Source organism: Ranitomeya variabilis, chromosome 7 (genome assembly GCF_051348905.1).
Source record: "Ranitomeya variabilis isolate aRanVar5 chromosome 7, aRanVar5.hap1, whole genome shotgun sequence".
In the NCBI taxonomy this organism is placed as follows: domain Eukaryota; kingdom Metazoa; phylum Chordata; class Amphibia; order Anura; family Dendrobatidae; genus Ranitomeya; species Ranitomeya variabilis.
This window is the reverse complement of record NC_135238.1, coordinates 44,374,393-44,392,343: the sequence shown is the minus strand read 5'-3', so window position 1 is coordinate 44,392,343 and position 17,951 is coordinate 44,374,393. Positions and strand designations below refer to the sequence as shown.

The window sequence follows — 17,951 nt, the reverse complement described above, 5'->3', positions numbered from 1 at the left end:
ACATACACATATCTGGTATTGCCACGTTTAAAATCGCCCGATCTATCAATAAAAACATAGGATTAACCTGATCGCTAAATGGCGTAGCGAGTAAAAAAATCAAAACGCCAAAATTAAATTATTTTGGTTGTTGCAACATTGAATTAAAATGCAATAACGGGCGATCAAAAGAACGCATCTGCACCAAAATGGTATTACTAAAAACGCCAGTTCGGCACGCAAAAAATAAGCCCTCACCCGACCCCAGGTCACAAAAATTGGAAACGCTACGAGTATCGGAAAATGGCGCAATTTTTTTTAACCACTTAGATAAAAGAGAACCTAGACATGTTTGGTGTCTATGAACTCGTAATGACCTGGAGAATCATAATGGCACATTAGTTTTAGCATTTGGTGAACCTAGCAAAAAAGCCAAACAAAATACAAGTGTGAGATTGCACTTTTTTTGCAATTTCATCGCACTTGGAATTTTTTTCCAGTTTTCTATTACACGGCATGGTAAAACCAATGGTATCGTTCAAAAGATAAAAATAAGCCCTCACATGGCCATATTGACAGAAAAATAAAAAAGTTATGGCTCTGGGAAGGAGGGGAGCGAAAAACGAAAATGAAAAAAGCTCCAGGAGTGAAGGGGTTAAGCATATTAGTGGCTCTCCAAACGTGACATGGTGTCTGCAAATTATGCCAGCAAATTTTACATTCAAAAAGTGAAACGGCGCTCCTTCCCTTCCAAGCTCTGCCGTGCGCCCAAACAGTAGATTTCCCCCACATATGGGTATCGGCATGCTCAGGACAAATTGCACAACAAATTATATGGTCCATTTTCTCTTGTTTAACTTGCGAAAGTAAAAAAATTAGGTAGATTTTTGTGAAATAAAATTAAATGTTTATATTTTCCTTCCACAATCCAAAAATTCCTGTGAAGCACCTGAAGGGTTAATAAACTTCTTGAATGTGGTTTTGACTGCCGTGATGGGTGTAGTGGTTAGAATGGTGTCACTTTTTGGTATTTTCTGTCACATAGGCCCCTCAAAGTCACTTCAAATGTGAGGTGGTCCCTAAAAATAATGGATTTGCAAATATTGTTGTAAAAATGAAAAATCGCTGGTCAACTGTTAACCCTTTTAACTTCCTAACAAAACAATGTTTCAAAAATTGTGCTGATGTAAAGTAGGCATGTGGAAAATGTTATTTATTAACTATTTTGTGCATTATGACTCTGATTTAGGCTGGGATCACACATACGCGAGCTAAGTCTGAGTCTCGCAGTTGAAAATCCAGCTCTGGCGCTGGCACTCCGGAGCGGAGCATGCAGCCGCACAGCAAAACATGGAGCTGCATGCTCCGCTACGGAGTGCCTGTGCCAGAGCTGGGTTTTCACCTGCGAGAGTCGGACATATCTCGCGTATGTGTAATCCCGGCCTTAACCCCTTTCTACCATTGGACGTACTATTCCGCCCATGTGGGGTGGACCCTACTTCCCAAGGACGGAATAGTACGTCCAGAGCGATCGGCCGCGTTCCCGGGGGGAGCACGGCCGAGTGTCAGCTGACTATAGCAGCTGACATCCGGCACTATGTGCCAGGAGCGGTCACGGACTGCCCCCGGCACATTAACCCCCGGCACACTGCGATCAAACATGATCGCAGTGTTCCGGCGGTATAGGGAAGCATCGCGCAGGGAGGGGGCTCCCTACGTGCTTCCCTGAGACCCTCGGAGCAACGCGATGTGATCACGTTGCTGCAAGGGTCTCTTACCTCCTCCTCCCTGCAGGCCCGGATCCAAAATGGCCGCGGGGCTGCATCCGGGTCCTGAAGGGAGGTGGCTTCACAGCGCCTCCTCAGAGCAGGCGCCGGGAAGCCTCCCTGCTGTGCATGTCAGATCGCTGATCTGACACAGTGCACAGCAAAGTGTCAGATCAGCGATCTGACACTTTACAGTGATGTCCCCCCCCTGGGGCAAAGTAAAAAAAAAAAAAATTACACGTGAAAAAAAAAAAAATTCCTAAATAAATAATAAAAAAATATTGTTCCAATAAATACATTCCTTTATCTAAATAAAAAAAACAAACAATAAAAGTACACATATTTCGTATCGCCCATAACGACCCCACCTATAAAACTGTCCCACTAGTTAACCCGCTTTATTATCATACCGCCGAACAAGTGGAATAGCACGCGATCAAAAAGACGGATATAAATAACCATGGTACCGCTGAAAACGTCATCTTGTCCTGCAAAAAATGAGCCGCCATACAGCATCATCAGTGAAAAAGTAAAAAAGTTATAGTCCAAAGAATGAAGCGATGCAAAAATAATTATTTTTTCTATAAAATAGTTTTCATCGTAAAAAAACGCCAAAACATAAAAAAATGATATAAATGAGATATCGCTGTAATCGTACTGACCTGAAGAATAAAACTGCTTTATCAATTTTACCAAACGCGGAACGGTATAAACGCCCCCCCCCCCCAAAAGAAAAAAAAATAAATAAATTCATGAATAGCCGTTTTTTGGTAAATCTGCCTCACAAAAATTGGAATAAAAAGCGATCAAAAAATGTCACATGCCCAAAAATGTTACCAATAAAAACATCAACTCGTCCCACAAAAAACAAGACCTCACATGACTCTGTGGACCAAAATATGGAAAAATTATAGCTCTCAAAATGTGGTAACGCAAAAAATATTTTTTTCAATAAAAAGCGTCTTTTAGTGTGCGACGGCTGTCAATCATAAAAATCTGCTAAAAAAAAACCGCTATAAAAGTAAATCAAACCCCCCTTCATCACCCCCTTAGTTAGGGAAAAATGAAAAAAATGTATTTATTTTCCCATTAGGGTTAGGGCTAGAGTTAGGGTTGGGGCTACAGTTAGGGTTGGGGCTAAAGTTAGGGTTAGGGTTGGGGCTAAAGTTAGGGTTAGGATTACGTTTACGGTTGGGATTAGAGTTAGGGGTGTGTCAGGGTTAGGGGTGTGGTTAGGGTTACCGTTGGGATTAGGGTTAGGGGTGTGTTTGGATTAGGGTTTCAGGTAGAATTGGGGAGTTTCCACTGTTCAGGCACATCAGGGGCTCTCCAAATGCGACATGGCGTCCGATCTCAATTCCAGCCAATTCTGCGTTGAAAAAGTATAACAGTGCTCCTTCCCTTCCGAGCTCTCTCGTGTGCCCAAACAGGGGTTTACCCCAACATATGGGGTATCAGTGTACTCAGGACACATTGGACAACTTTTGGGGTCCAATTTCTCCTGTTACCCTTGGGAAACTACAAAACTGGGGGCCAAAAAATAATTTGAGGAAAAAAAAAATATTTTTTATTTTCACGGCTCTGCGTTATAAACTGTAGTGAAACACTTGGGGGTTCAAAGTTCTCACAACACATCTAGATAAGTTCCTTGGGGGTCTAGTTTCCAATATGGGGTCACTTGTGGGGGGTTTCTACTGTTAAGTTATATCAGGGGCTCTGCAAATGCAACGTGACGCCTGCAGACCAATCCATCTAAGTCTGCATTCCAAATGGCGCTCCTTCCCTTTCGAGCTCTGCCATGCGCCCAAACGGTGGTCCCCCCCTCACATATTGGGTATATCAGCATACTCAGAACAAATTGGACAACAAATTTTGGGGTCCAATTTCAACTGTTACCCTTGGGAACATACAAAACTGGGGGCTAAAAAATAATTTTTGTGGGAAAACTTATTTTAATTTTTACAGCTCTACATTATAAACTTCTGTGAAGCACATGGTGGGTCAAAGTGCTCACCACACATCCAGATAAGTTCCTTAGGGGGTCTACTTTCCAAAATGGTGTCACTTGTGGGAGGTTTCAATGTTTAGGCACATCAGTGGCTCTCCAAACGCAACATGGCGTCCCATCTCAATTCCAGTCAATTTTGCACTGAAAAGTCAAATGGCGCTCCTTCCCTTCCGAGCTCTCCCTTGCACCCGAACAGTGGTTTACCCCCACATATGGGGTATCAGCGTGCTCAGGACAAATTGTACAACTTTTGAGGTCCAATTTCTTCTCTTACCCCTGGGTAAGTAAAAAATTGGGGGCGAAAAGATCATTTTTGTGAAAAAACATGATTTTTTTATTTTTACGGCTCTGCATTGTAAACTTCTGTGAATCACTTAATGGGTCAAAGTGCTCACCACACATCTAGATAAGTTCCTTAGGGGGTCTACTTTCCAAAATGGTGTCACTTGTGGGGGGTGTCAATGTTTAGGCACATCAGGGGCTCTCCAAACGCAACATGGCGTCCCATCTCAATTCCAGTCAATTTTGCATTAAAAAGTCAAATGGTGCCCCTTCGCTTCCGAGCTCTGCCATGCTCCCAAACAGTGGTTTACCCCTACATATGGGTTATCGGCGTACTCAGGACAAATTGTACAACAACTTTTGGGGTCCATTTTCTCCTGTTACCCTTGGTAAAATAAAACAAATTGGAGCTGAAATTAATTTTTTGTGAAAAAAAGTTCAATGTTCATTTTTATTTAAACATTCCATAAATTCCTGTGAAACACCTGAAGGGTTAATAATCTTCTTGAATGTAGTTTTGAGCACCTTGAGGGGTGCAGATTTTAGAATGGTGTCACACTTGGTTATTTTCTATCACATAGACCCCTAAAAATGACTTCAAATGAAACGTGGTCCGTAAAAAAAAATGGTGTTGTAAAAATGAGAAATTGCTGGTCAACTTTTAACCCTTATAACTCCCTAACAAAAAAAAAAATTTTGGTTCCAAAATTGTGCTGATGTAGAAATGTGGGAAATGTTACTTAAGTATTTTGTGTGACATCTCTGTAATTTAATTGCATAAAAATTAAAAGTTGGAAAATTGCGAAATATTCGCCAAATTTCCATTTTTTTCACAAATAAACGCAGGTAATATCAAAGAAATGTTACCACTATCATGAAGTAAAATATGTCACGAGAAAACAATGGCAGAATCACTGGGATCCGTTGAAGCGTTCCAGGGTTATAACCTCATAAAGGGACAGTGGTCAGAATTGTAAAAATTGGCCCGGTCATTAACGTGCAAACCACCCTTGGGGGTAAAGGGTTTAAGGACATAAAACTTAAAAATTTGAAAACTGCTAAATTTTCTCAAATAAAGGCAAGTCATATCAGAGAAATGTTACCACTATCATGAAGTACAATATGTCACGAGAAAAGAATCTCAGAATCAGTGGGATCCATTTAAACGTTCCAGCGTCATGACCTAAAGTGACAGTGGTCAGAATTGTAAAAATTAGCCTGGTCAGGGAGGTAAAAGCAGGCTTTGGGGCGAAATAGTTAAAATTGGGTCCCTTTTGTTTGTTTCTGCTGTTGGCACCTTAGGGGCTTGCAAATGTCACCCGCAAATGCCACTTGCAAAGTAGTCCTGCAAAATCTATAGCCTAGAATTTCTGGAGCAAGCTTGGTCGCTGAGAAATGGTGCAGCCCGTGGGCCGCAATTTTCTCAGTCCACGTGCCAGACAGGAACAGCCAGAGGGCCGGAGCTCCAGAGTGCTGCACTATGCCCAGGTCTGATGTGTACTATGTGTTAGGGTGGGCGGAACACACTAAATAAATTATAATAATAAAGTGCGTTCGCCACCCGCGGTCCACCGTGCAGATGGAGCTCAGAGGACAATGGCGGGACTAGCAGCGAGCGTAACAGACTCGCACTGAGTTAATGTCACTCAGTAGAGTAGCATGTGGCTGTGCCAATCGCACACAGCAATGGAAAGATGCTCTGCAGCAGAGCTGTGATTAGACGCTAAACGTGAACCCCATTGACTTCACAGGAGCTTCCTATCTCACTGAGGCAAGGGAACTGGTAGTGGACTCAGACACAGCACGTGCACACATGGAACTCCTCTCCAGAGAAGCTGGACTTCTAAAGGCTAAACGCCAGCACTGAACTCACACAAAAAAATCTCCTCTCCGGAGGTGCCGGAATTCTAAAGGCTCTAGGCCTGCCCTGTGCACATGCAAACAAGTCACACTACCGTTAGGTTCCACACTCTCACAGAACATAAATGATCTTAGCGCACCGAGAGGCGCGCCAAATATTTTTTTATAGATTTAATCAGAGAGGACCTTGCTCACAGGACAATCCAGAGCTAGACCAGGACCTGAGCATGTGACAGCCGACCACCAATGAGGAGTCGCCTCACGGGCATGCCCAGAAGAGCGAATCTTGGACTTAGTCCCAGGAGTGATTTCTCGCTGCAGTCTATTATTGGTTACCATAGCTGACCCTAGAGAGTCAGCAGTAACCATGCTCACAGACTGAGTCTGAGCAAGACCGACGTCTTTGCTGAGCAGCATCCACTGCAGTTGGAACTGAATGGGAGACCACAGAGGAAGACAAGGCCTGGGATCTATCCTGTGCAGAGGAAGAATCCCAGCACCTAACACTATGTACATAGATTTGTGTTACTGCAAATTATGTCCTTCTTGGCTAAAAATACTCTTCAAAATTATTAAGGGGAGTATTTTTACCCCTCTGTAACATATGTAATGTGACCTCTGCCAGAGTCTGTGCTATGGAGCAGTGGGGGCACCCGCAGTCAGACCCTCAGAGACTGATGGCCCTTTTATAAACATCCATTATATAGTGTTGTCCTATAGGACCTAAAACGGACCAGGCTGTATGGGTGACAGAGAATGGTAAGTGGCCACAGGAGGCCGACGTACACCGAGAAACATCGCTAGGAACTAAGAAATTGGATACATAAGCGATCTTCATGGGTTTTTTTTACTGTATTTTTGAACTGTAAGAAGCACCCCAAATTTTGGTGAGGAAAAAAAAAATTGATAACATTTGGATATTACAGTCCGTATTGACAATAGCCAACATAGGGAGCAGTGGATTGGGGTGACAGGAGGCAGGGTCCGTGCTGCATAAAACCGGCGGCGGTGGTGCAGGCCCTGGGTGGGAGGAGAGGGCGTCCCAGCGCTGCAAGTCCTGGGCTGGAAGAAATGGTCGGGCTTCAGGAAAACGGCTGCGTGCACAGATTGGGATCTTGGCTGAGGTCCTTCAGCCTCACTCCACTTCTGCTACTAGTTTCCTGCAGCGGTGACCCTGCCCCTGTGACCCTGCTCCACAACTGTGCCCCCCCCCCCCCACAAGCTATATTCAGACTATAAAACACACCCCAATTTTCCTCCCAAATGTGGGGGTAAAAATTGCCTCTTCTAGTCAGAATATGCTAAATGCTGCTGAGGACCGGAAATAAATTGTCAGTGAGATCTGAATTATTTAGTGCAGGTCTACTGGTGAGGACTTTGCTGCAGATTGTTTCCCCAACAAATTGCAATGTGTGAACAGACCCCGAGCTTTAGAAATAAAAATTCAACCCATAGTTCTCAAACAGTTTTATTAAAAACAAATAAATAAGTCTTAACAAAAGGAGAAAAATATACATATATTTATACATACAAGTCTAACAATAAACTTTACAAACCAATATGTACAACTAAGGCTACTTTCACACTTCCGTCGGTACGGGGCCGTCGCAAACTGTCGGACATTGTGCTAAATTTAGCACAACGTGGGCATTCGCTGCCCATTGTGATGAGCGGGGAGGAGGGGGCAGAGTTCCAGCCACGCTTGCGCGGTCAGAAATGGCAGACAAATCGCACAAAAAAATGTTACACTGAACTTTTTTTGTGCATCGCGTCCGCCAAAACACGACGGATCTGTCGCATGACTGATGCGACGTGTGCCCATCCGTTGCTAATACAAGTCTATGGGCACAAAAACGCATCCTGCAAGCACATTTGCAGGATCCGTTTTTTGCCCACAACGACGGATTGCGACGGAGCCCAGAAGACGGAAATGTGAAAGTAGCCTAAGCCACGTTAGCGATATGTAACAAAAAGCACAGGAGTGACGGCTTCCCCAACACAGCCCCCAACATGCAGCCTCACGAGAGCGACATCCCCACCTCCCAACACAGGAGAATTACAAATGTAAAGAAAATCCAGCTTCTTGGAAATTGCTACATTTATTGGAATAGAGATAAAAAATGAAAACGTGCTAAATTGCAGAGACAGCATAGAAACGCGCATTTCAGACACACATGGCCTCGTGTTGCTATGCTCTCTGCAAATTAACACATTTTCATTTTTCATCTCTTTTCCACTAAATTGTTTCATTTCCTATCAGCTGGACTTTCTTCAGATTTTATTTACATTTGGTCCCAGGGACTCTGCTTCTGAGCTCCGGTAAGCTGTTTTTTTTCTATTCTGTGTACACGGGAGTTACATCACCCCATTCACTTTACAGCAAACCAGTATGTATGATCCCCCCCACAACCCCTCATCATCCTCCCATCCCCAACACAGCCCCTCATCATCCCCCACACACGGCCCCTCATCATCCTTCCGTTCCCCACAGCCCCTCATCATCCCCCCACACACGGCCCCTCATCATCCTTCCATTCCCCACAGCCCCTCATCATCTTCCTTTTGCTCAATTGACACCAACCCCTTTCCACATTACATCCTCAGCGCATCACACCGAGTCCTGATCCCAATTCCCTTGTACAAGGGTCCACGGTGCAGCCCTTCGGTCTTCTCCTCACTCGGCTCCATGCTGCAGCCCCTCGGTCCTCTCCTCACACGGCTCCATGCTGCAGCCCCTCGGTCCTCTCCTCACACGGCTCCATGCTGCAGCCCCTCGGTCCTCTCCTCACACGGCTCCATGCTGCAGCCCCTCGGTCCTCTCCTCACACGGCTCCGTGCTGCAGCCCCTCGGTCCTCTCCTCACACGGCTCCGTGCTGCGGCTCCTCGGTCCTCTCCTCACACGGCTCCATGCTGCGGCCCCTCGGTCCTCTCCTCACACGGCTCCATGCTGCGGCCCCTCGGTCCTCTCCTCACACGGCTCCATGCTGCGGCTCCTCGATCCTCTCCTCACACGGCTCCGTGCTGCGGCCCCTCGGTCCTCTCCTCACACGGCTCCGTGCTGCGGCCCCTCGGTCCTCTCCTCACACGGCTCCATGCTGCGGCCCCTCGGTCCTCTCCTCACACGGCTCCATGCTGCGGCCCCTCGGTCCTCTCCTCACACGGCTCCGTGCTGTGGCTCCTCGGTCCTCTCCTCACAGGGCTCCATGCTGCAGCTCCTCGATCCTCTCCTCACACGGCTCCGTGCTGCGGCCCCTCGGTCCTCTCCTCACACGGCTCCGTGCTGCGGCCCCTCGGTCCTCTCCTCACACGACTCCATGCTGCAGCTCCTCGGTCCTCTCCTCACACGACTCCATGCTGCAGCCCCTCGGTCCTCTCCTCACAGGGCTCCATGCTGCAGCCCCTCGGTCCTCTCCTCACACGGCTCCATTCTGCAGCCCCTCGGTCCTCTCCTCACACGGCTCCATGCTGCAGCTCCTCGGTCCTCTCTTCACACGACTCCATGCTGCAGCCCCTCGGTCCTCTCCTCACAGGGCTCCATGCTGCAGCTCCTCGGTCCTCTCCTCACACGGCTCCATGCTGCAGCCCCTCGGTCCTCTCCTCACACGACTCCATGCTGCAGCCCCTCGGTCCTCTCCTCACACTGGCTCCGTGCTGCGGCCCCTCGGTCCTCTCCTCACACGGCTCCATGCCGCAGCCCCTCGGTCCTCTCCTCACACGGCTCCATGCTGCAGCTCCTCGGTCCTCTCCTCACACGGCTCCATGCTGCAGGTCCTCTCCTCACACGGCTCCATGCTGCAGCTCCTCGGTCCTCTCTTTACACGACTCCATGCTGCAGCCCCTCGGTCCTCTCCTCACAGGGCTCCATGCTGCAGCTCCTCGGTCCTCTCCTCACACGGCTCCATGCTGCAGCCCCTCGGTCCTCTCCTCACACGACTCCATGCTGCAGCCCCTCGGTCCTCTCCTCACACTGGCTCCGTGCTGCGGCCCCTCGGTCCTCTCCTCACACGGCTCCATGCCGCAGCCCCTCGGTCCTCTCCTCACACGGCTCCATGCTGCAGCCCCTCGGTCCTCTCCTCACACGACTCCATGCTGCAGCCCCTCGGTCCTCTCCTCACACTGGCTCCGTGCTGCGGCCCCTCGGTCCTCTCCTCACACGGCTCCATGCCGCAGCCCCTCGGTCCTCTCCTCACACTGGCTCCGTGCTGCAGCCCCTCGGTCCTCTCCTCACACGGCTCCATGCTGCAGCCCCTCGGTCCTCTCCTCACACGGCTCCATGCTGCGGCCCCTCGGTCCTCTCCTCACACGGCTCCATGCTGCAGCTCCTCGGTCCTCTCCTCACACGGCTCCATGCTGCAGCCCCTCGGTCCTCTCCTCACACGGCTCCGTGCTGCAGCCCCTCGGTCCTCTCCTCACACGGCTCCATGCTGCAGCTCCTCGGTCCTCTCCTCACATGGCTCCATGCTGCAGCTCCTCGGTCCTCTCCTCACACGGCTCCATGCTGCGGCCCCTCGGTCCTCTGCTCACACGGCTCCATGCTGCGGCCCCTCGGTCCTCTCCTCACACGGCTCCGTGCTGCAGCCCCTCGGTCCTCTCCCCACTTCTCTTCTTCTCCACCAGCAGCTTCCTGTTATCGGATCTTCATTGGACTGAAGGAGGCTCCGCCCTTTCCGGTGATGTCATGATCCAAGGAATCACTCCTCCCCCTCAAGAAATCAACTCCAGTGTAGACGCTGCCATGTTGGTACACCCAGGCCGGTTCACCTTGTTACCGAATACCGAGGTGTGAATGGCGTTTTCTGTGCGTTACTTTGCTGGAGACCAATTCATTGTACAATCAGCCGGACCGTGTTCTGCATCATGGCGCCGAGTGCGCGGTCCCTGCCCCCCCCCCAGAGTGCGGTCCCTGCCCCCCCCCCAGAGTGCGGTCCCTGCCCCCCCCCAGAGTGCGGTCCCTGCCCCCCCCCCAGAGTGCGCGGTCCCTGCCCCCCCCCCCAGAGTGCGGTCCCTGCCCCCCCCCCCCAGAGTGCACGGTCGCTGCCCCCCCCCCAGAGTGCGGTCCCTGCCCCCCCCCCCAGAGTGCGGTCCCTGCCCCCCCCCAGAGTGCGGTCCCTGCCCCCCCCCCCCCAGAGTGCGGTCCCTGCCCCCCCCCCCCAGAGTGCAGTCCCTGCCCTCCCCCCCCAGAGTGCGCGGTCGCCGCCCTCCCCCCCCCCCCCAGTGTACGGCTGCCCGTAGTGACTGTGAGCACAACATGGCGCGCTGTCTCCCCCGCCGGGATTGTGGTCGCCCTAATGTCAGTGGGCCGGGAGCTGCTCCTGGTACAGGCGGATGCCGGCAGTGTAGCACAGCTGACCTCTGCAGCTCCTGAGGCCGCGCCCGACGTGTCCATGATTTGTTTATTCTACAATTCTTATTTTTAGGGCTAAACCTCGGTCTCTCGGGCTCACACAACTCACTTGTTGCTTCATTTATTTTTTTGTTTTTTAATTGAGCAAAACCCCCCTAATATTTCCATCTTCTTGTGTGTGTTACCTTTGGCCACTAGATGGCGGCACATACACTGCAGGCGGATTACCCGCTCGCTTTACTGCCTGCTGTGACAGCATTTCTTTTGTGTTTATGATCCCAGTTTCGGTCTTCACGTGGCCCCGACGTTCTGCTCTCCTATTTGTATTGCAGGAGCCTCGACGTGCAGGTTACACACTTCTCTTTCCACCTGTTGCAAGGCCCAAAACATCCGGTGGAGAATCTCCTGATAGACAACCTCACCCAGCGTGGCTCAGCTGTCCCCGGGACCGCAGCCGGCAGCTCCGGGTGGAGTTACAGTTGGATCGAGCCTGTCACATCGGCTACATTGATATAGGTGCCGCAGTTGGAGCAGATCTTGGTGTTCCAGCTTGTGTGTGACTGGGTGTCTCTGCTCTCATGTGTTGTGTCCGCCCCCGTGAACAGGAAACAGTGGTTCGGCCTTCCTACAGATCGACGTGGGACGTTCCATCTGGACTCTGGATAAGGGGTTCACCACTCTCCTCCCCACGACCACGCTGATGCCACCGGCAGACGCCAGACTGATGAAGAACCACAGAGGGGTCCGGATGTTCAAAGAGGGTAAAGGAAAATGGTGACAACAGCTCTAGATGTGGCTGGTGCAGAAAATGTAATTTTTTATTTATTGCAGCTTTAGGTGTGACTGTAGTACAGCAACATGTAAAAGTTTGTGCACCCCTGGTCAAAATTACTGTTATTGTGAACAGTGCTGGCCAAAAGACACGAGAGCTCCTCACAATGCATGGAGGTCTCCACCCTAAGTCTAACACCCAAAGATTGTACGCCAGCAGAAAGGAGGGTGGTCGAGGCCTGATAAGCATCCAAGCCACCATCACGGATGAAACCAGGAGTATCCAGGAATACAGCAGGAGAATGGCTCCAAACGATGAGATGCTGAGAGAGCCTAAGGCAGCAACAGATCTGGAAGGAGCAGGACCATGAAGCACCATGGCAAGACAAGCCGCTGCATGGGACGTACCATCGACAGATAATGGAGGCGGCTGACATGGAGAAATCCTACCAATGGCTGGAGAAAGCTGGACTCCGAGACAGAGGCACTGATCATAGCGGCAAAAGAGCGAGCACCAAGGACCAGATCCATAGAAGCCGGAATCTACAAGACAAGACCCAAGGTGCAGACTATGCAAAGAAACCTCAGAAATCGTCCAACACACAATGGCTGGATGCGAAATGCAGGAACAGCGTCTACCGAACGCCACAACCAAGGAGCGGGAACTGTATACAGGAACATCTGCACAGCGTATGGGCTAAGTCCAGGTGGGAGACCCCAGAGAAATGGTGGAGAATGAAGGGGCTAAAATCCTGTGGGATCTAAAGATCCAGATGGATAAGCAGGTGTTGGCTAACCAACCAGACGTGATAGTAGACAAGGAGCAGAGGACAGCAATGATAATAGATGAGGCAGCAACATCAGAAAGAAGGAATATGAGAAGCTGGAGAAACACCAGGGCCTCAGAGGAGAACTGGAGAAGGTGTGGAGGCAACAGTGATTCCAGTGGTGATCGTAGCACGTGGAGCAGTGACCCCTAAGAGGAAGGATGGCTGCAACAGATCCCAGGAGCAACATCTGAGCTCTGTCCAGAAAAGCGCAATGCTGGGAACAGCTAAGATCCTGCGCAGAACCCTCAAACTCCCAGGAGGACTCGAGAATGAGGAAGGACAACAAAGACCACCCCCATTTGGGGTGAGAAGGAAAATTCTATCTATCTATCTATATCTCGTATGTACTTGAGTATAAGCCAACACTGGGAAAACTTATTGACTCGAGTATAAGCCTGGGATGTGAAATGCAGCAGCTACTGGTAAATGTCAAAAATAAAAATAGATACCAATAAAAGTAAAATTAATTGAGACATCAGTAGGTTAAGTGTTTTTGAATGTCCATATTAAATCAGGAGCCCCATATAATGCTCCATACAGTTCATGATGGCCCCATAAGATGCTCCATATTAAAATATGCCCCATACAATGCTGCACAAATGTGGATTATGGCCCCATAAGATGCTCCATACAGACATTTGCCCCATATGCTGTTGCTGCGATTAAAAGAATAAAAAAATCGCATACTCACCTCTCAGGCCCTCGGCACTTGCTATATTCACCTGCTCCCCATTCCACCGCCGACCGCCGCTGTGTCTTCCCCATCCTGTGCACTGATGTTCAGGCAGAGGGCGGCGCGCACTAATTGCGTCACCGCACCCTCTGACCTGAGTGTCAGTGTAGAGGAGGCAGCGGCGCCGACGGTGGAACGGGGAGCAGGTGAATATAGCGCACTGCGTTATATCACCTGCTCCTGGCGCGGTCCCTGCACGTCTGTACCCCGGCAGCTTCTTCCTGTAGTGAGCTTTCACATGGTACCCCTCATTACAGTAATGAATATGCGGCTCCACCCCTATGGGAGTGGAGTCGGGTCCATATTCATTACTGTAGTGAGCGGTACCATGTGACCGCTCACTACAGAAACAAGCTGTCGGGGGGGAAAAAAACGTGCAGGGACCGTGCCAGGAGCAGTATTATTACAAAGCTCCGCTCCCCCTCCCCTGCCGACCCTTGGGTATGACTCGAGTATAAGCCGAGAGGGTTACTTTCAGCCAAAAAAAGTGGGCTGAAAATCTCGGCTTATACTCGAGTATATACAGTAATTTCATCTTTTAGATTTTCAAAATTACTTAAAGGACAACTGGCTGATGCCAAGGTTTGTGCACCCTTGGATATATGTGTGCTCAGATAACTTTGACCCAGGTTTCAGACCTTAATTAGCCTGTTAAGGTTATGGCTTCTTCACTATAATTGTTAGGAAAGGCCGATGATGGAAATTTCCCAGCTTTATAAAAACCCAGCCTCCTCTAACCAAAAAACAGCAGCTTTGAATTCTTCTAAGCGGCTGCCTAGCATTCTGAAAAGGAAAATGGTGGAGCCCACAAAGCAGGAGAAGGCTATAAGAAGATAGAAAAGCGTTTCCATGTTGCCTTTTCCTCATTTAGTAATGTAGTTAAAAAATGGCAGTTACCAGAAACAGTGGAGGTCAAGATAAGGTCTGGAAGACCAAGGAAAATTTCATCAAGAGCTGCTCATAGGATTGGTAGAGAAGCAAATCAGAACTCCCACTTGGCTGCAAAAGACCTTCAGAAAGATTGAGCAGACTCTGGAGTTGTGGTACATTGTTCTACTGTTCAGAGACACCTGCACAAATATGACCTTCATGGAAGAGTCATCAGGGGAAAACCTCTCCTGCATCCAATCAATGGAATTCAGCTTTAGAAGTCTGCAAAGAACATCTAAACAAGCCTGATGCATTTTGGAAACAAGTCCTGTGGACCGATGAGGATAAAATAGAACTCTGTGGCCACAATGATAAAAGGTGGAGAAAAAAGGGCACAGAATGTCAGGAAAATAACATCTCGCCAACCATTAAGCATGGGGGAGGATCATTCTTTGCACTGTGTTGCAGCCAATAGCTTGGGGAAAATTTCAAGGGTAGAGTGAAGAATGGATTCAATGAAATTTCAACAAATTCTTGAAAAAAACATCTGTAAAAAAGCTGAAGGTGAAAAGAGGAAGAGGATGGCTGCTACATATGGAGAATGGTCCTAAACACACGTCACAATCCACAATAGACCTGAAAAGGGGCAAACTGAAGGTTTTACAATGGCCCTCACAGTCCCCTGATCTCAGCATCATTGAAAATCTGTGGCGAAACCTCAAAATAGCAGAGGAAGCAAAACGCCCCAGGAATCTCACAGAACTGGAGGAATTCTACAAGGAAGAACGGAGGAAAATCCCTCACACAAGAACTGAAAGACTCGTGTCTGGATACAGAAAGCGTTTACAGGCTGATACTTGTACTAACCATGCAGGGTGCACAAACTTTTTCATCTGCTCATTTTCCTTTTTGTAATTTTTAAAATGTAAACGATGAAAAAAATATATATTTTTATTGCCTAAAACACCAAGGAGAGGCGACATCTGTAACTTTAGGCCTTTTACAGATCATTTCATCTTCAGCTCTCTTCACTGTTCACAATAACAGTGATTCTGACCAGCAGGGGATAAACGGTTACATGCCACTGTAGATGTGAGTGGAGCATAATGTGTGAATTTACAGACTGCAGCTCTGGAGGTGGCTGGAGTATATGCATATTTTCAGTGGATGCAGCTCTGGAGGTGGCTGGAGTATATGAATATTATCTGTGGATGCAGCCCTGGAGGTGGCTGGAGTATATGAATATTTTCTGTGGATGCAGCTCCGGAGGTGGCTGGAGTATATGAATATTATCTGTGGATGCAGCTCTGGTGACTGGAGTATATGAATATTTTCTGTGGATGCAGCTCTGGTGGTGGCTGGAGTATATGAATAATTTCTGTGGATGCAGCTCCGGAGGTGACTGGAGTGTGTGCTGCTCTGGGGGGACTGCAGGTTTTTCTGTAGAGCAGACTCCCCTCGGCAGGAGACTTCCTCGCAGGAGCCGCCCTGGAGAAGTGGGACCGTGTCACCTGCACGCAGCCCTTCAACAAGCAGGAGCAGTTCGGTCTGTCGTTCATCCGCGTCCTCTCCACCCCGGATGAAGAGGATGAGGAGCGGCTCGAAGGCTCTGGGGTACGTCGTGTGGTGTAGGAAGGACGACCCGGCTACTTCCCTCATTAATGACATCATGGAACTACATCTCCCAGCATGCCTTTTGTTTCCAGAGGGGCTGACACATCTGACCCCGGATGATGGATCTCCCTCCGTAGGAGGAGACTGAATCCACTGCAGGGGACTGTAGATCCTCCGTCCCCCTCCGTTGTGCTCTCAGCAGCGGCCCCCCTCCGTTGTGCTCTCGGCAGCGGCCCCCCTCCGTTGTGCTCTCGGCGGCGGCCCCCCTCCGCTGTGCTCTCGGCAGCGGCCCCCCTCCGTTGTGCTCTCGGCAGCGGCCCCCCTCCGTTGTGCTCTCGGCAGCGGCCACCCTCCGTTGTGCTCTCAGCAGCGGCCACCCTCCGTTGTGCTCTCGGCAGCGCTGCCGTTAGTCGAGCTCCAGGCCGTCTGTTACCCATCACTGCTCTTTTTCCCTTACAGGGCGGCCGCTCCTGTCCAGTCTCTCCCCTACACTCCGGAGAGCAGCCCACCCTGGACGCTCAGGACCCCGAGGCCCGGTACGTACCCGCTGGGCGCATTCTCACCCGCTCCTGGGATCTCGCGGTCTGTGGGTGCAGTCAGCAGCGTCCCTTCTGGTGCTCTGTCCCTCCACCATTCTTTACACTGCAGCTCTTCTACAGTGTTGTACAGCCGGACTCATTGATCTCAGGTTCGTTGCTTTGCTGGAGAGGGCGGTTACTGCACCTTTGGTCTGAGCTCTGATTAATCTCAGCCACCTGCGAGCTGTTATTTCTGGGGGTCCTGGGATTTAATCCTCTGCCCCCTCATGTCGTGTCTGTACCTGTAGGAGTCAGAAGCTGCGAGACAAGCTGCAGAGCGTGGCCTCCCCTCCCCCGGCCTCCATGAGCCGCTCCGCGCGCATGCTTCTGCTGTCTGCAGCCAAGTCCCGAAAACGCCGCCCTCCAATTACTGCCGTTCCGAGCCCCTCCATCCCGCCATGTGGGGACCGTGGCAGCCAGCAGGGGGACAGCCCGGTGTCCTCCGGTAAGTATCCGCCTGTGGAGGACTGACATCTGGGGGATCAGTGGGACCCCCACAACACCTTTCTGGCACATTAGATCAGAAGGGAACGGCCCCTTTAAATTCAGACATTTTTGCAAACTTCTGTTTTCCCGCTGCAGTGACCCCATCACAGCTCCCACCTCCCGGCTTTTATACAGGGGTCTGCCCGATCATTTACGTTACCGTAACCCTCCATTTTCTGGCTGCTCCCGCAGGATCTTGTCCCGAGACCCCCATGACGAGACTCCACCCATCAAAGAAGGAACACGAGACCCCTAATTGCCGACTGAAAATGGAGGAGGCCCGAAGAAGGTAGGACGTCTCCAGAGACCCCTAGGGCTCTAACACCCCCAATGTGACAAGCTCCTAAAGGGGTCTCCATCCACAGCACGTCACCTCCCCGGCCCCCCGTACTGTCCGGGTGTTCACACATCAGTCATAGGACGTAATTCATGGCTTCCCCCATAGCTCTGTTCTGACGGAGAATCTCGGGATCTTTGGGGGTCCGGGCGATTAGGGGCTGATTACAATATAAGAAATAGGAAGGACTGGTGGCGCTGATGTGGCTAATAAGCCCAATGTTTAAGCACATAATTATTTTTGGATCTTTTATTGATAACAATTCTATAATATAATTCAGCTCCTAATATAATTCACCCCCATAGGCAGCTTCTATAGTATAATGCAACCTCATAGGCAGCCTCTATAGCATAATGCACCCGCCATAGGCAGACTCTAAAGTGTAATGCACCCCCCGTAGTCAGACTCCATAGTATAATGCACCCCCCGAAGGCAGACTCTATAGTATAATGTACCTCCCATAAGGAGACTATAGTATAATGCAGCCCCTAA

At 49.8% G+C, this 17,951-nt stretch overlaps 1 protein-coding gene across 1 annotated transcript; it reads left to right on the top strand.

The window, feature by feature from the left end:
- Window positions 1–7,905: 7,905 nt before the first annotated feature.
- Window positions 7,906–17,415, top strand: LOC143786208 (uncharacterized). The gene is made up of 9 exons (XM_077275497.1): window positions 7,906–7,959; window positions 8,156–8,214; window positions 10,514–10,676; window positions 11,573–11,756; window positions 11,846–12,001; window positions 15,910–16,058; window positions 16,518–16,594; window positions 16,885–17,081; window positions 17,315–17,415. Exons 1-9 carry the CDS (start codon window positions 7,906–7,908, stop codon window positions 17,413–17,415), a joined length of 1,140 nt encoding a protein of 379 aa, XP_077131612.1.
- The last annotated feature ends 536 nt before the right edge of the window (window positions 17,416–17,951 follow it).

Excerpts from the sequence above, each read along its gene's own strand:
- LOC143786208 (XM_077275497.1), top strand. The coding sequence starts at position 7,906 with ATGCAGCCTCACGAGAGCGACATCCCCACCTCCCAACACAGGAGAATT. Across the intron at positions 10,677-11,572 it reads CCTTGTTACCGAATACCGAG|GAGCCTCGACGTGCAGGTTA; the intron begins GTGTGAATGGCG and ends TTTGTATTGCAG. Across the intron at positions 11,757-11,845 it reads CATCGGCTACATTGATATAG|GAAACAGTGGTTCGGCCTTC; the intron begins GTGCCGCAGTTG and ends CCCCGTGAACAG.